At 46.1% G+C, this 17,346-nt stretch overlaps 1 protein-coding gene across 1 annotated transcript; it reads left to right on the top strand.

Annotated features, from left to right (window-relative positions):
• Positions 1-5,161: 5,161 nt before the first annotated feature.
• On the top strand, positions 5,162-15,179 carry LOC112563150. The gene is made up of 4 exons (XM_025236911.1): positions 5,162-5,546; positions 10,760-11,354; positions 11,661-11,871; positions 12,177-15,179. The coding sequence occupies exons 2-4, from the start codon at positions 10,830-10,832 to the stop codon at positions 13,259-13,261; spliced, it is 1,821 nt and encodes a 606-aa protein (XP_025092696.1). The 5' UTR covers positions 5,162-5,546; positions 10,760-10,829; the 3' UTR covers positions 13,262-15,179.
• Positions 15,180-17,346: the final 2,167 nt, after the last annotated feature.

The following is a 17,346-nucleotide window of genomic DNA, read 5'->3' on the forward strand; positions in this document are numbered from 1 at the left end:
GTAACCTTTCGGGTATCCTAGCAACAACCTCAGCAGCTGCTGAAAGTGGAGACAGCGGTTCTCACGATCATCTGTCGGGTGGTCTTATCAGCACATTGTGTGCGATGACCGCCAGCACTTTGTGCACCATGCTGCTTCACACCAAAACGTATCGAAAGCAGCAATGTTTACATGCAAAGTAACCTGAAAGTCTATTTATATGTAAATTTAATCATTTTTGTTTATTTGTTCTTATTTATATGTAGGCGACAAAATGTTTGTGCACCAGTATGATTTGGTCTCTTGAACATTTTATCAGCTTCATATCAGTCTCGTTCACATTATATCTATCGACATACTGTGGACTGAATCCTAATGAGACCAACTGTTACTTGATCCTGTGTCACTTCCGGTGACCATCTTTGACCAAATCGCTTTCATCTTCATCGCCAATGTCGTCAGACTCGCCAGTGGACCTGCGCCCAAAACTCGAAGGTTGTCCATGATGGTCTGCTTGATGATGAGGCCGCTCTGCTGCTTCCTCAGATGAACCACTCGTCTTCCTGTTTTCTGATTCATCAGTTTTCTTGTCTTCTGCTCTGTTCCTGAGAGACCGTCGGCTTCTTGGATGTCAGAGGAGATGAAAGCAGTCAAGCAATAGAGAGCAAACACGGTTAGAGGTGTCATCGCCAGTTTTTCAGACACAGCAAACAGATGTTTTGAATGCTCTCCCCTTGCCCCTCCGCCAGGTTTCAAGCGGCATACTCAGACCCACGTCCTTCAAAAGACAAACACTTCCCAGCGTTCTGTGCGCTCGACAGATTTCTACATTCAAACTTCTCTACAGTCGAAATAAGTCTTCGTATAAAAACATTTCAAACAAAACCTGGAATAACCCATCATCTTTGTAAAATGTCAACAAAATAATTAATAAGAGCGGTAAGAAAAAAATTCGATTCAGAGATCCCCGGGAGAAAGCCTCATCCGGGTATTTCAACGAGTGGTTCGTCCTTCCTCGTGCACAGCGCCGCCTAGGGAGGCACATAAAGCTCGCCGCCATGTTGCTGGCAGTTATTGCCCTCGTGACTCGGGTCGTATCATCGCTTCTTCATTAATGGATTCCTTTTGATCTGCACCGGACGCAAACGCCTGTTTATGAATAACAATGTCGTGGGATGGAGCCCTTACAGGGTCTGCCCGGCCCGTGTCCCGGATGTAATCCTCCATCATGGTGGCGCGCGGCTCTGCCCTTCTGCCGGGCCTGACGTTTTGTTCCGGGTCTCGCAGGGACGCCCTCGCTGCCCCTGTGATGTCACTTCCTCATTGGGACACGTCACATGAGAGGTGAACCTTGCGGGGGCTTCCGCTGAGTGCTGATAGGTCGAGGTGCGTTTGGGATGAGGGGTCATTATGCTTTGATGACGGGCATGGGTCAGAGGCCAAAGGTCGTTCTCTGCTAGACGATGTCTACGACAGTCCTGGGGAAATTTTACACCGGTAAATTCTTTGTCTTCAAGATACAAAAACTGTCAGCTAGGCTGTGTGTTTGTGTGTTTGTGTGTTTGTGTGTGTGTTTGTCAGTGTGTGTGTGGATGGATGCATGTGCCTGTCTTTGTATGGAAGTGTGCATTGTGTCCACATGAAGTCCAGCTGAAGCTCAATGCACAATACATTCCAACCTACGGTTCTTACCATCCCAGGTATGCTGAGTCTCATAGGACATCGAGGGAAGCTCGAGATGTCTGTCAGGGTCTGGAGATTGCTGCTGTCAGTCCACACACCCAGGGACCTGCAGCTCAATGGCGTTGGCCACCATCATCTGGTGCAGGACTCGGGTACTTACAACTCCACCAAAAGCCACCCAGCGATCGACGAGTAATTCTGACGGCACTTAACCGACAATGTTGATTGGGGTTTGATGGACTATTGACAGAGAATCTCCAACAGTTACCTGCTGGACGCCATTGCTGGCGCCAAGTGAAAGCTTTTGTAGCTGGACGGAGGAAAGTGGACATTCAAGTTAGATAATTACACAGACACGCCGACCAAAGGCAGACAACTCAAGAGGAATGCTAACTTGAGAATTGCTGATTTGTGCTAACCTCTTGGCGAGGATAACTACAGGTCATCGTAGATTGCTGTTCTTTCGTTTTGATGACTGACCCTCTGGTCCTCAGTCGATGATGGCAGCCTTGTTATCTCCCTTGTCCTTGCAAATGTCGGTGAGCTAAAAGTAAGTTAGTGTAAACATGATGAACACGCGGAATACGGGATTTCTGTCTAATGTCCATTCACATTTGAAAACACACCGTCTGCCCGCTTCCCGATGTCAATGGATGACATTCTGTCCACACTATCAGACCGCGTGACATTCACAACATCCACAGGAAACCTTTCAACGTGTGAATTGTTAAACCTCTGTCTGACTGACAACAAGAGAACAAAAAATCAAATACAGGTTACATCAGCACCAAATATTATTTCTAGAAATGTAGAAATGTAACATTACAACACGTGACACAGTAACAGTACCACACATGACATAGATGACACAGTGACAGTACAACACGTGACACAGTAACAGTACCACACAGGATATAGATGACACAGTGTGACAGCACAGCACGTGACACAGATGACACAGTAACAGTACCACAGGCCAGTACAGACTGTCAGTCCCCATGTCCTGCTGTTCATGAATAATGCTAATGTCCCACAGGGGACAGCGGCCTTCCTCCATGGTGAAGTCATTCCGACCTTTAGTAACTTTCTACCAGGTGTCTGCTAGGGATCCCACCTCTGGCGTGTGTGTGTGTGTGCGTGTGTGTGTGTACGTGTGCGTGTGTACAGAATGTTGTTTCTGCTATTGTTTGGCTTGTTACACACGTTTGTCATCCACTCCTGTGACCAAATGTCATCGTCAGCAACATCGTCAGACACCTCCACTCACCAACTCTGACTGTAACACAGTTGTAATGCATTGTGTAATGTTTGTGTGCGAGACTCCCAAGCTACATTCAGTGTCATCACAGGCGACGAATATCGTTTATTGTCACTGGCAAAGGAGCAGTTAACATGAATCATGAATATTTTCCCCTCTCTTCTATTTTTGTCTCCCTCCTCATTTTATTCATCTCTTTCTTTCTCTCTCAGTGGCGTAGATGCTCTGTGATTTGTCTGGCAATCACCGGCGTAGTTCTTCATCAGTATCAGAGTCTGTGTGGCTGGACCACCTCAGTCGCCGCCAACGATCCTATCGCTCGTCCCTCGGACCATCCAGCTTCTCGTGACTGCGGTTCGTGACCGCCGTGGTTATCCCCGTAAACATAGTCTCCCCCTGTCTGATGGCAGTGCTCGGGGAAACGCTCGGTATTAACTGTGTATTAACTCGGAATTAACTCTTTATTAACTCACACTCACCACTTTACTGCATGGACGCTCTGGCGGCCATTTCATCTGATAGATCATCTTCCCCTCCACCCACACAACTCCATACTTCTTTTCTCTTCTTTTCTCTGATCTCCTCTTGAAGCCCTCGCCAAATACTTGCTCCATCATCATCATCACCACCACCGCCACTTCCACCACCACCACCACCACCACCACACCACCACCACCACCACCACCACCACCACTTCCACCACCACCACCACCACCACCACCATCAACATCATCAACAGCAGCAACAACAACAAAACTCTCATGACAGCTACAGTATCCCCATATTCAAAGATCTGCAAGGCTGATGGCCTGGCCGAGGGTGACCAGTGATGATCCGGGTTACGAGTTGGGTATGCAGACAACTACCACAAATGATGAATGTCGTAAATTCCCAGTCATCATACGAATTACCGCAAATATATTATTTTATTTCTCCTATCTTCTATCCTTCTCAGCCTGTTATCCTGCGAACTGATGAGCGACTGAAATGTTTAGCACACAAACAGCGAAAAACAAAACTCCAAATACAATACTGCTCAGTACAGCGCAATACCACGATAAACAGACATTTATTCATCCCTTCAGAGAGATGGTTATGGAAAGCACGAGTGATAATATCTGTAACACGTGCATAAACAAGCCAAGGTGTCAGCAGCTCCCATGATGCTCTCGTCGGCGATGTGATTGGTGTGAGCATCTCCACACATTATTCCATGTTTGACACGTGACAGGACATTTGCACGGGAGGAGGAGTGAGTGAGTGGCGAAGTGAGGGATCCCAACAGTCACTCATGGCTGCCTAAACGAACTGTGTTTGGAATAAGGGATGTGGTGTGGAGGGGACGGGGTCTGATGGGGTCTGATGGGGGTCAGCTGCTGAGGAAAAGGATGCGAAGTGTGGGTGTGATGGCGACTGATAACAATCAGGTTTCCTGCAGTTTCTCTTGGCAGTAACATCTGTAGAACTGTTGTAGAACTTTGTCTAACGAACAGCATTGTCATAGTAACCATTTGTGTGATTGAAAGGGGGTAAAGGCAAATGTTGTCAGTTGTCTCCTCGTTTCTTTGTCTATATGGTCATTCTTTTTTTTTCATTCGTCCTTCAATTGTCTATACTTACAAAAAACAACAACAACAACAACAACAACAACAAACAACAACAACAACAACAACAACAAAGAACCCCAGAAAACAAAAAATAAACTAACTCTCTGTTCGGTTTCACAACGGCTCCTCCGTTACCAAAATAATACTCGACAAGATAACCGGACAAATGTAGACGAAGGTTAGACCGTTTCTGGCGAGGTTTTTATATGGCCGTTACACGTCAGACCATTTTGAGGACAGTTCTATACAGTCGTCATGTCAAAGGTTTGTTCTCTGTATGAGGACATACAACCAACACATTTGCACGAAACAAGATGGCCACACTAGTTGGAAACCAGAAACCTCTACTTTCAACAGTCAAGCGTCTTCTTTGGTCACGTGACCCGGTAGGACACCCTGCCGAAGACTGTCCTTACGACACCCTGGAGGGTGAGACAGAACTGGCTTACAAAGGTGAAAGGCTAGACTGGTCGTCCTGTAGACAATGTTGCTGAATGTGACAGTACATATTGAATAAACAGGTCTTTAATAATCAACTGTCGTGCTCTCCCCCTGACGCGCAGTCTATTTACACGCACTCTGCACAAACACCGCTCTGTCCGAGCTCTGAAGAGGGGACTAACCGAAAGCAGGAGGCAATAAAAGAAAATGGACGAAGCGTAACAACGACGTCAACAACATAAAAACACAGGCAACTACAGAGGGCGGAGATGACGAGAGAAGAGAGGATTGTGTGATGAGATGCCGTGATCTCTACATTATAGATGAGATATGATCAGCCGCGCACGTCACTGGCACGAGCACCAAGAACGTCACCGACACGCCACATAAAGGAGGGAGGAGAGCGCGCGCTGCTAACTGCCATCCTCCTCCCTGCACCGTCCGCCGCCATGTGCACACGTCGTCGCTGTACTTGTTGCAGTCGCCTCCACAGTCGTCTGCTCGCCACTAGAGTTGTGTCCGCGGCTTTGTAGCGACTGAGGACAGTTGGAACATAGAGGCTACAGGTGCTTCACCTTGTAAGTTCCAGTTTATTTTAAATTTGACAGTTATACAGGCTGAGGGTTTATTTACTTCTTCTTACATTTACTTATGACCTGATATTTTGTTTATCAAGTTAAAAATGTCTCGTCATCGTGGAATGCTTCAAAACTAGTTATCGCTCATCCAAACATTAACATCAGGCGGTTAGTGACACAAGACCAAGCAGCGGGTGGTTGTCGTCCTCTGATGTTGTCCACAACATCAGGTGTGTAGCGGGTCAAGAGAAGAAACGAATGCATGTACAGTAATGGAAAGAAAGATCACATCTTCAAGCGCGTGTAAGACTCGTGCATCATGTACCTCCCTGTTTGACCTTTACCTTGACACCAGCAACGGAACGCCTTTGACGTGTGGTTGACCCTTGACCCTCGAGTTGCCGCGGAGTGTAACTGATGAATAGAGGAGCGAGATGCTGGTGACCGATGAAGTGAAATAAAGAAGTTTTAAGAACAATTGCCATCTAGAAGTAAAGTAAAACTAGCATGTAATCGCTGACAAACATGCAAAGAGGAATCAGCCGTTGGTAGTAAACACTGGTCACTACATTGCCATGACAACAGGTGAGCTGTTCATTGCTCAGAATCCGTGTTCACTCGGGTAGTCTGCTGTGCTTTGCTTGCTAACGATGTTTATATCGCTCTAATATCACGATATGCTTGTATCATGCAGAAAAGAAAATTATGATGCCGGACCCTGTGTCAGAAGCTGTTTTTTTATATCACTTTTGAATGTATTGAGGCTTGCTTTTTGAAGTCTCTTAATTACACGCAGTCACAACAAATTCATTTTATCGACAAAAAGAAAACAAAACAAAAACAAAAAGAAAAAACAAACAAACAAACAAGCAGAAAGACTGACGTCCTCAATACCCGAGATACCAACCATATTTCGGCGAAGCAGCTTTTCTAGCGGCTGTGAATAACATCAAAGACCTCGCCAAGATTGCAGTGGGACAGGGAGGGGGAGCCACCCACCCTCGGGTTGAAACACCCGGGTAGAGAACGGCAACAGGAAACTGTTAGAGGTTCACGGCAAGGTGAAAATCGATGACATTAATCATGTACCCGATGTTCTACCAGTCACGTGCAGTGAGGACTACAAGCGTCTGTCGGTCAGTCTGGTCGTCTGTCGTCTGCCTCGTCTGTGGCACAGGTGTTGGTGTGGGTATCACTGGGTGTACACGGGTGGGTAAAGTACCATCAGTCATCTGTATCAGGACCACTGGCTCGTTTTAAATATTTTTAGTTTTGTTGGACACCTGCTGTAAAGGTAGCTCTACTGGCCATCTATTAACCATCAGAACCACGTGATATGTATTTCAAGCCCTCAGTCTCAAGCTATAGAGATTACACGTTTTGTGAGATTTTCTAGTTCTACTGACAACCAGACCGACAAGTCTTGTGTGGATATTTCTAGTCGACCTCACACCTCGTCTTAAAATGTCATTCAACGCTCGGACAAGTTTGAAAAAGTTGAGTGCAAAGGTCACAGAAACCACGGCTGAAGCGAGAGAGAGAGAGAGTGTGTGGAATAATTTTCATCATCGTGCTGATTGAAGTCCAGACTTGTGTGACAAGAAATCACAAGGACATGTCAACATAACGAGAATTTGAGGCAGTTTGCTGAGTTGACTGACATTTTGCCTGGTTAACGGCCTTTGACGATGATCGCTGTGGTCCTGAAGCAGGCTTCTGATGATGGGAAAGGGAGACAAATCCCTAGTGACGAACTCTCTAGCATCGCGCCGATATCCGATTATTTGTCCAACTAAAAAGGTCAACAAATGTTCACAGACATGAGCACTTAGAAAGCAAATATAAGAGATAATAATTATAATTTCACAGTCTCACAACTAGCATTAACAAGTGTGTTACTCTCCTGCATTTAATGAGGGGTAGGTTAAGTTACAGTTGTGTCCCTTGTCCTGAGTCCCTGTGGTGGCCGTCAGTCCATGGCACTGGGCTGTTCAGATCTTTAGCAACTATTATCACAAAGAACAAGCAAACAATATTCGAGATGTGTCAAAGTTTGCGAAGAACGCTGTAAAAACTATAAACTTAGTAAGGAAATTTTAAAATAGCACACAAACTAAAAAAAAAAAACGAAATTTAAGATGGCATTAAAATATAAAATTTGTGTGCGCTCTTTTTATTTATTCATTCATTAGTTCTTTCGTCCCTTCTTTTCTTTCATGCATTCTTTCTTGTGTATTACTTGCATTGTATAACATAAAATAGTATGCTTATTATAGTCTATCTTATACCATGTAGATCATGTGCTCCGAGTAGACAATATTTACTATCATGGCGCATTGTGTGTGGCCGGCTGTCGCTACAACAGATGTGCAGACACTGTGAAGGTGAGAAATAATTTACGAACTAGAACGCGAGGTTTCTGACCACCAAGTGGACAAAAGAAATAATAAGGGGAAACTATTCAGCTCTTTGGGTGATTGCCAAGGGAGATAATTTCTAGTGGCAAAGGCAGGGAATGGCTGTGTCAGCTGTGTGTGGGTTGAGATGAATAGAAGGACAATTTTTACTGGCGGCGCAAGCGACTGGGCAAGTGCAAATAAAGTGGACAGAACGAAAAAATGAGAGTATGAAAAAAAAGAATATTCTTTGTGAAAAGCTGTTTGCCAACTCATTGTCCGAACAGTTTCACTTCTCCAGCAAGGGCAGACAACTTCTTGAAGAGAACGCCCTTGGTGTGTTGATGCCGGTGGAATTGTCTTCCCCTGTCTGCTGTGGAATTATCAGGAATCACTCAGTCGCCGTAGAAAGTGGCAGTTAGGTCTACAGTGCACATAGTGGGTGTAAACATCTCTCGAGTGCAGGTAAACACGCTGATGTAGATTTTATGAGGGGGACACAATACCTGCAGGTGATGTATCGAGCAGCCTGCCACCTTCGCCGCCATTGTCCTGGACTGTAGCTTAGTCTCTAGGTGTGGACCTTGCTTTGAGTTCGAAACTCGCAGTGTCGGAGAGACAAAACAAAATTGGTAAACAAGTGTTTTAGGGGAAGATGGCCGTCTATGTACAATCCTGACCTCTCACCTCTCTCTGTACATGGTGGGGACTGTGTACATGGTGAAGTTTGTGTTCATTGTGGTGTTTGTAACTACGACAACCACAACACCAGCCTCAGTGGAGCATGACGTCAGCAAGGGACACAACACCAGCATGGACGCCTCATTAGCTCAGGAGTTTATACAGTTGTCATACAGCACGACTACAACAACAAACAGCTTTGCACACGGCGGGTGTCCTGAATGTTATCTCTTCTTGCCTTCTCCAGGAGCTCGCGCCACCTATGAAAATTGTCGCCCTTTGCCCGCTCTGACAAATGATCGGTTAGTGTAACAGCACTGCTCATGCCTTTTCATTACCTTGGAGATTATCTCCCTTTCCCATCAGCACAAGAGCTCATTACCACTGGAATAATTGAATTTCTCTGACGTCACGCCTGGTGTAGAACCGGAAACTGTTTGCACTCCACCATCATCTCTGAGTGGATTCTAGAAGCTGTCAGTCCTTTCATGTGTTGATATCCTAGACATTTGCTTATCGCCCCTTGACATTCATCTCCACGTGGTGTTTGTCGTCCTTTTCATCCTCCTCCTGATCATCGTCATAGAGGTTAAGGTCAGGCAAACCGAGTCCCTAACCCTCTATTTGGTTACATATGAAGGAATAATAATAATAATAATAATAATAATAATAATAATAATAATAATAATTGTCCACCTGCTCCCACCAACCCTGCCCCTCAGGGTCGATGTCGTTCTCAAATCTCATTAAGGAAAATAATGTCATATTTATATATTTTATTTTACCTCAAAATGTGAAAAAAATTACGGAGTAAATCATTCAGCAGAGGAAACAAACACACAGACACACAGTAAGAAAACAAAATCAAAAAGAATAAAACTAATGTCACGTGGCAGGAGCTGACAGCTTTATGACGAGGGCGACGGATGCAGTGCTGAGGCGTTGATGGCTCAATTATAAAATTAATTTCACAGTTAATGACATATTAAAATATACAACTGTGAATAGTTCCTTAAAACACGTGTGTAAATGTGTAATCTGATTAAAAGTAGCAGCCATTGTGAGATCTTCAAACTCCGGATACTGAGGCAATGACAACTATGACAACGAGTATAATTTGAATGAATTGGAGAATTGCGAGGCTGAAATGTTTGCCTCCTTCAAACAAATAATAATCTTTCGTAATGAACGTGGCCGTGGCACTCGCAGAATGAGCCTCGGTGCAGAGTGTCATTATCTATAGATTATGTAATAAAAATGACTTTTAACACAGGGTATCATTCTGGGTGGATGTAATGTGAGCCTGCTTTATCTTGAAACAAATGGACGGCAACGAAATGCACAAAGTAGGATGAAACTGTTGTTATTGTATTATTATTATTATTATTATTATTATTATTATTATTATTATTTATTATTATTATTATTATTATTATTATTGAGCTCTTTCAAAACCAATTTTCCTGCCAAACGGACGAAGATAATGACACTCGACTAATGCCAATACTTTGGATGGCGCATTCCATCATCCTCAATTGTAATTATCTATCATTACTCTCCCACAATTGTTGCCTTTATGTTGAGAAGTGGCAGAGCCCTGGTTCGGGTCTCGGTGTGGCACCCGTCAGCTCCGGACGAGAGGTGGACTGTTGAGTAAATGTGATAAAGTGATGATGTGTGTGTGAAAATGTGATTGTGTGATGTCCGCCATGATTCTGGTGTCAGTGATTACGTCACCAGAAGCACTTAACGGCCTTGTGGCTGAAAGTGAACACTGAACGATGGTGGTCCCCGATGGCTTAGCTGGCAACACTTGCGTCACACAAACACTTGGTGGTCAGCAGCTCGGCCATCGCAGTTGTCGGCTTCTCCAATGTTCTCGTTTCACAAAATTCCTGCAGGGCGGCCGGAAACGAAGCAAGAATCTGGCCGGCGACAATCCTCAAGATTTATACATCGATTTCTCTCGATCTCTCGCTTCACATCAACACTTGATTCTTCATCGACCGCAATCTGTAAACATGGTTTGCGTGTGTGTGTGTGTGTGTGATTCTCTTCATTTGTTTTCACGCTACTTTGTATATTTTGTAAGTCTGGTTCACACACTTTACGAACCTCTCCACGTCTTTGTTTCAGCTCGTGATTATGTAACGCACCCCGCGAGGACACGTGACATGTAAGGCTGCTCTGGGTGGAATCACAGACCATGGATGACACGGACTCGCCCACCGAGAGACTGAACGCCTCCGACACTGCTCCGAAGGAGGAGGCCACAGAGATAGAAGTCATCATAGAACCGGAAGTCATCGATGCCCACGCTGACGCCGAGGACGAGGCTGACGACTACAAAGACTCTGGCGACACCAAAGCTGAGACCGAGTCGACGAAACTCAGCCATGCCAAGTCATGTGATCAGAAACCTTCATCCAAGAAGAAGCCGAAGACATCCAAGAAGAGCGCGAGAATGTCTGAGGATCCAGCGAGTCGAGCGAGGAGCGCTTCCAGAAGGTTCGGCCGCCTGGCCTGGACCCCGGAGAGACAGCAGGCGGTGAAGAAAAACCTGACGAGGGCGGGCAAGAAGTTCCTCGTCTTCATGATCTCACACGTCGGCCTCACCTGCCTCGTCATCAGCTACTCCATCATTGGCGGCTTCATCTTCCAACTCCTAGAGGCGACCAACGAGAAACAAGAACGAGTCGCCATTACGGGTATCCGCGAGCGCCATGTTCAGGTAGTGCTGGGTACAATACATCCGGATGTCTAGCTTTGCATTTAAACATGTGGTGGTGGTGGGGATGATGATGATTGATGAGAAAATTGTCACGTGGTAACATTAAAAGGGAAGTAACAATCGTCGCAGTTAGGTTCTAGGGTGACTTATTATTTTGTTTTTATTTATTTTTTCTTTTTGTTAAATAAATCTGTCATTTTTATTTCCGTTATATGTTTGTTTTTGTTTTGGGATACATATCGGGTGCCCAGCACTTTATTGTTATAATGTCATCGAAATGGTCTCGTGATGGTGGCCATGTTGCAGCGGCTGTGGAACATGACTGAGTCGCTCAACATCCTGTTTCCCAAGAAGTGGATGAACGAGTGCAGCGCTGTGCTGCGCGAGTTCCAGCGCGACATCTACGAGGCCGTGAAGGACAAGGGCTGGGACGGCAGCGACGAGGTCAACGAGACCAACCTGCAGTGGACCTACGCCGGCTCCCTCCTCTACTCCGTTACTGTCATCACCACCATAGGTCAGCACGTGCCGTACACTGCACCGTCATCACTGTCCAACGCAAGTTGAAAAATAAGGATGGACGAGAAATATTAACTTTTCTTTCACTCTCTTTCTTCTCTCACACATGTCATGAAGCGGAAACTAAAGTAAGTAAACATGTAAATAAGTCACGTGGGTTACATTCTGTCGGTACCGACTACGATCTGGTCAATGAGCCGGTCCAGGCTGTACTGTCATTGTACAGATATAGTCTGATATTACAGAATTATTGCAGTCGATGTGTTGCTGGAGGTGTTGATGTAGTTGTCGTCTCTGTGGCAGGCTACGGTCACCTGACGCCGAAGACGATGTGGGGACGAATGGTGACGATGCTGTACGCCCTCGTCGGCATTCCCATGACACTGCAGTGCCTGTCCAACATCGGCAGCTTCATGGCGCACTGCTTCCGGCTCATGTGGAAGCAGATCACGTGCGCCCCCTGTCGGACGCGTATTCGACGCCGCTCCATGTACCTGGCTGCCAGGCAACGGGCTGCCATGCAGCACAACTCCAGACTCCCTTTCGTGGTCGCCGCAGAGAGGCGCTCTTTCGACGGCCTCTTGAACGGGTCCAGGGGCAAGGTCAATGGCTGTTGCCATGGAGACGGCCAAGGAGTGGACGCCTGCCCCAGCTCTAAACCTGGTGTAGAAGGGTTTCCGACAGTCTGTGACGAGTCTCATCTTCTGGAACAAAAGCACGACCAGGAGCACTTGACCAGGCTGTCGGTTAGCGGGACAGTCGCTGGCGACCGCAACGAGCAAAGCCCTCGTCCTGTCGGTCACGTGAGTTCGGAGGAGCTGGACCGGTCAATGACCCCGGCCGAAATCAGGAAGGGCTACGCAGAACTTTCCATTGCGGGGTATGACCAGACCGGCAAGCCCTCGACCCTGCACCTCCTGCCCGGCACAGAATTCCCGATGTCCAGCAGGGTTCTCGGCTATCCCGGCAGCCTCGATCCTGAACTTAGCTTCCTCCCCAAGTACCAGGACGCCATGTTGAAAAAACCCGGTCAGGCGGCCAACCCTCCAGAGATCGTGCGTGTGCCCATCACGGTGTGTCTAGTCATCGCGGCTGTCTACATCTTCCTGGGCGCCATGCTCTTCACTCTGTGGGAGGACAGCTGGAGCTACTTCGACAGCTCCTACTTCTGCTTCGTCACGCTTTCCACCATCGGCTTCGGCGACATCGTGCCGGGCTACGACACCGACTCGTGGGACAACCAGGCCAAGCGGGTGTCGTGCACCCTGTACCTGCTCTTCGGCCTGGCGCTGCTGGCCATGTGCTTCGAGCTCATTCAGTCCGAGTGTCGCCAGATCTTCGCCTCCTTCGCACGAGCCATCGGCTTCACCAATGAAAACGGGGTCTGATGGTGTCTAAGGACCTGAAAACAAGTATGGAGTCGCTCGACAAGACTTCTCTGGGGTCATCTTGGGAGATGTTTCTTACTTCTTTTGAACCGAGCTCTGTACGTGTAAGTAAAGCACGTGGACGAACATAAATATGAACATGAACAGATGAACATGAGTTAGAGACACAATGAATTTGCAAATGGTTCCAGCTTGGAACACTTTCATTTGGGATGCCAAAGAAATTGTTCTGGACACTTCTGCTAAAGTTTGTTTTTCCACTTGAACGAGATTTTCCAAACATTGTCGGCACTGACATGAGATTACTGAGTTCGTTACAGTTTGAACACTCGTGTTGCTGCTACTCTCGGACTTTCACTTGGTGATCTCTTCCTACCGTCATCATTGTCAGTTCCACTTCATGCAAGTATTAATTTTTATCATCAAGTCTTGAGAATTATTCCACCATTGATAACCGTTTAAAGTCGGGTACTTTTATCTGTAAACCTTCTGTCAATACCCGCGGGGTTACAGACTGTCGAACAAACTGCACAGATGCTCGTGTTAGACGAACTCTCGTGAGTTCACGAAGCACGCGGGACGAGATCACAAACCTGTCAGCTCTCGACGAAAATGTCAACTGTGGTGACAATGAACCCAGGGTTCGTAAGGTCAGCGTGAAATAGTCAAAGGTTCACTCGTTCTTCAAAAGACTACAGACAGACCTACTCAGTTTCCGGTTTCACTCCTAATTGAGGTTTCGTCAGTCGCAAGCTTGGAGCACAATCATCAAACCTCAGGATCGTTGCCATGGACACGACACACCTTCCATAACATATTCAACACATTCGTTAGATTACAATGTTTGCTGGGACTGACCACAACTGTCCTACTCCCTGTTGTGTGCTGATGGCGATGGCGAATGTACGGAGTTTGCTGATGGTAATGACTGTCAGATGTCTGTGGGCTTATCAACCTGACACGGTCTTCACCACTTAGGATGACCTTTGCCCTATTTCACCTGTATCGGCGACTCTGCCATACACTATTAGTGTCAACAGAGCTTTTGTGCCTGACAGGAGTGTTTGGTTAGTATTTTATTATCTTCATTTAGTCTTTCCATCCCCAAAAAATCTGTCAGTCAGTCTCAGGGTCTTGAATTAAAAAAGAAATGTAACAAAAAATCCTGTCAACAGCCAAGTCGTATTTCATGGTCGTTAATGCATTTATTCCTGTTGACTGGCCAGACAACTTGAAATGTGGTCTGTGAGAATGTTTATAAGCAGAAACATACAAACACACTCATGATTACACAATAATGCCTCCTACTGGTTGTCCTCCCCTGCCCTCCCCAAGAAGTCAAAATACTTTTCTTCTCATTCCTCGAAATAGTTTTCTCCCCTGAATAACTAAATCCTGTTGTACACTATTATGTGCACTCAAAGCATTTTAACGGATTGAATAGAGCAGAGTGGTTCACCGGTGGAGTTTGTCGCTATACCTACGTGCTGCACCATTTCCGGTCACGAGACTCATTGCTGACGTAATCAGATTTGTTGGTCACGCGTCGTTAGACAACACACACAACTGGTGGAGTCAACATCAACATCAACATCAACCGAGCAGGTAAACAAGTCTTGGGCTGTAGCCGCCCATCTTGACCCTCGTCTTCCTCTCGCCAAAGACCAACGCTCGCTGCCAGAAGGCGACTTGGGGTGTTCTACCCGTTGGCTTTCTCTCCGCGAGCTTTAACGAGATCCCCCGTGGCTTGACGCATGAGGGAGCATTGTAAGGCACCGGGGTTCCTAGAATATTTCCATGTTGGCGCTTGCACGCACTCACTGCGGCCAACGCTTGTGAATACGGACAAGGAGGGGGGGGGGAGAGGGAGGGAGAGATGGAGGGGAGGTAGTAAGGGAGCCTTGCAAGAAACGGGCTGGTGGCAATGGGTGGGTGGGTGGATGGGTGGGTGGATGGGTGGGTTGGTGGGTGGTTGGATGGGTGGGTGGGTAGGTAGAGGGGTAGGAGGCCGGTCTGGTATTGACAGGACCAGCCACAAGGTATGAGCCACTCGGTCAATCAATGAGGCAATGATTTTTGCACTCGAGTTATTCGCGCCCAGCAATTGTGTCATTTTAATGGTCGTTCGTGATATTCAAAATAAATTCTTCCTTTTTTCTTCGCGTTTCATCACCGTTGATTGAATCCTTCAATCTTCGTCGCGTGTGTGAGAGAGAGAGTGTGTGTGAGCGAGAGAGAGAGTGTGTGTGTGTGTGTGAGTGTGTGTGAGTGTGTTGGGGGGAAGGGAGGGAACTACACAAAACACGTATCTATCTTCTTAACCACCTTCATTCATCAACTAAATCATCACTCTTCCGACTCAGCGAGTATTGAAAAAATTAACAAAGGTTTTAATATAGTTTAAAAGTAGCGTGTATCTACATTGTAAACAGTTTACACCATGTTTATGTAATCTACATCCACTCAGATGTACATAGTCGCACGGATCTTAATCAGGTTTTCTCATTTCGACCTTCTGGGAAGAACTTCCTGGGGTTGGGGGATGCGGTGGCGGGCTTGATTTCGGATTGCGGGGGCGAAGGTTCGGTGTCATCAGTCATCAGATGCTCCGCAGGTCATCAGACAGGATGTCGTCCAGGGTCTAACCGTCAGTGAACAGGAGCCTGGCAGTCGGTGTGATCTCCTCCCGACACCTGCAAGTACTTGCCACCAGGTAGCAGGTTAGCTGATTAAGGTAAAGCCCAGTGTGTTGCAGAACTTGCTGTCGCTCAACCCGCACAATTTCCGCCCTTCCACCCCATTGTTTGGTCGGGTGGACCAGTCAATACCCTGACGTCACTTTGCCGAGTGTTTCTTTGTCGTGTAGTTGCTGCAGCCGAGCGTTTAAAACAGAAAGATAACAGTGGAGATGTCTGTGATAATTGAGGGATTCTTCTGACATTCTGGTAACGGTTGACCTCAAACGCATTTATTTCGCGAGGTGAGAGTAGGGCTGGGTGGGGCGCCGACAGGAAGTGACGTGTGTAACAGTCGCCATGTTTGTGTATGTGTAGCAGTTACAGTCATGTGTACTCTGTAATACTGATTTATTACCATGTACGTTGATACTAAAAAAGTTTCTCTTGTGCACATACATTCTTCAACACTTGTTAAGTACAGTCAGTTGGTGACAAATACTACCTACATAGACATACGTGCAGTTTTATGTACATGGATTCTGTAGCAATTATAAGTGCATTAATTTTGTATGTTAAGTAAATAAAATGTTATCATTATTATGTAAATAATTATGTAAGTTATTATGTGAAACGAACATTTAGCAGTTATGACACAATTATGTAACCGTTATTATGAGAAGGTATTGTGTTGTTACACTGCAGACTGGTCACGTGACCCAGCCCGGAGCTGCAAAGAAAGGGTTAACCAGCGGCTGGTATTGTGAGCTGCTGGAAGGTGTTAACTACCTAGACTAGAGGAACCGTGTTCTGTCCAACAGAATTTTTGTTTAAATTATGTAGGAGGTGGGTGTTAGTGCAGGTTGTTGTCGAGTAAATCAAACGCAAACACTACGTCACGTGATGTGACTCGATGTTGATGGTCGTCGTCGTCGCAACCAGCTGCAGGTCACGTGTGCATCATGCCTTCAGTCTCACACCGATTGTTCTGGAACAGTTATTCTTTGTGCAGATGATCGGCTCGCGACCTTTTATTAATAAAAATGATAATAACACACCCTCGTTATCTTTCTTCTTGTCTTTGTCAAACACCTGTGAACGTGAGCTGACACTCCGACAGGTATGAGCTTGTTCTCTGTGAGAGTCCCGGGCAATTTCCTATTATTTTCTCTGTTAAGATTCAGCTTATTGTGCAGGTGAACTAACGGGCGGTCCTAATCCTATTCTCCACTTTCATCACAATGCAGCCTCCATGCAATTATCCTACCTGGCAATCTTCAACCGTCAGTTTTGTTTGTTGTTTGACTGCTTAATGTGTACAAACATTCCTTTATTTTCGTTTTATTACAAACTTGTTTGTTTGACTGCTTAATGAGTACAAACATTCCCTTATTTTAGTTTTATCACAAA

The sequence above is a fragment of the Pomacea canaliculata genome, linkage group LG4, assembly GCF_003073045.1.
Source record: "Pomacea canaliculata isolate SZHN2017 linkage group LG4, ASM307304v1, whole genome shotgun sequence".
NCBI classification, from domain to species: domain Eukaryota; kingdom Metazoa; phylum Mollusca; class Gastropoda; order Architaenioglossa; family Ampullariidae; genus Pomacea; species Pomacea canaliculata.

Bases quoted from the DNA above. Each gene is read 5' to 3' on its own strand.
- LOC112563150 (XM_025236911.1), top strand. From the start codon at position 10,830: ATGGATGACACGGACTCGCCCACCGAGAGACTGAACGCCTCCGACACT. The intron at 11,355-11,660 runs GTAGTGCTGGGT...GCCATGTTGCAG, and splicing joins TCCGCGAGCGCCATGTTCAG to CGGCTGTGGAACATGACTGA. The intron at 11,872-12,176 runs GTCAGCACGTGC...TCTCTGTGGCAG, and splicing joins TACTGTCATCACCACCATAG to GCTACGGTCACCTGACGCCG.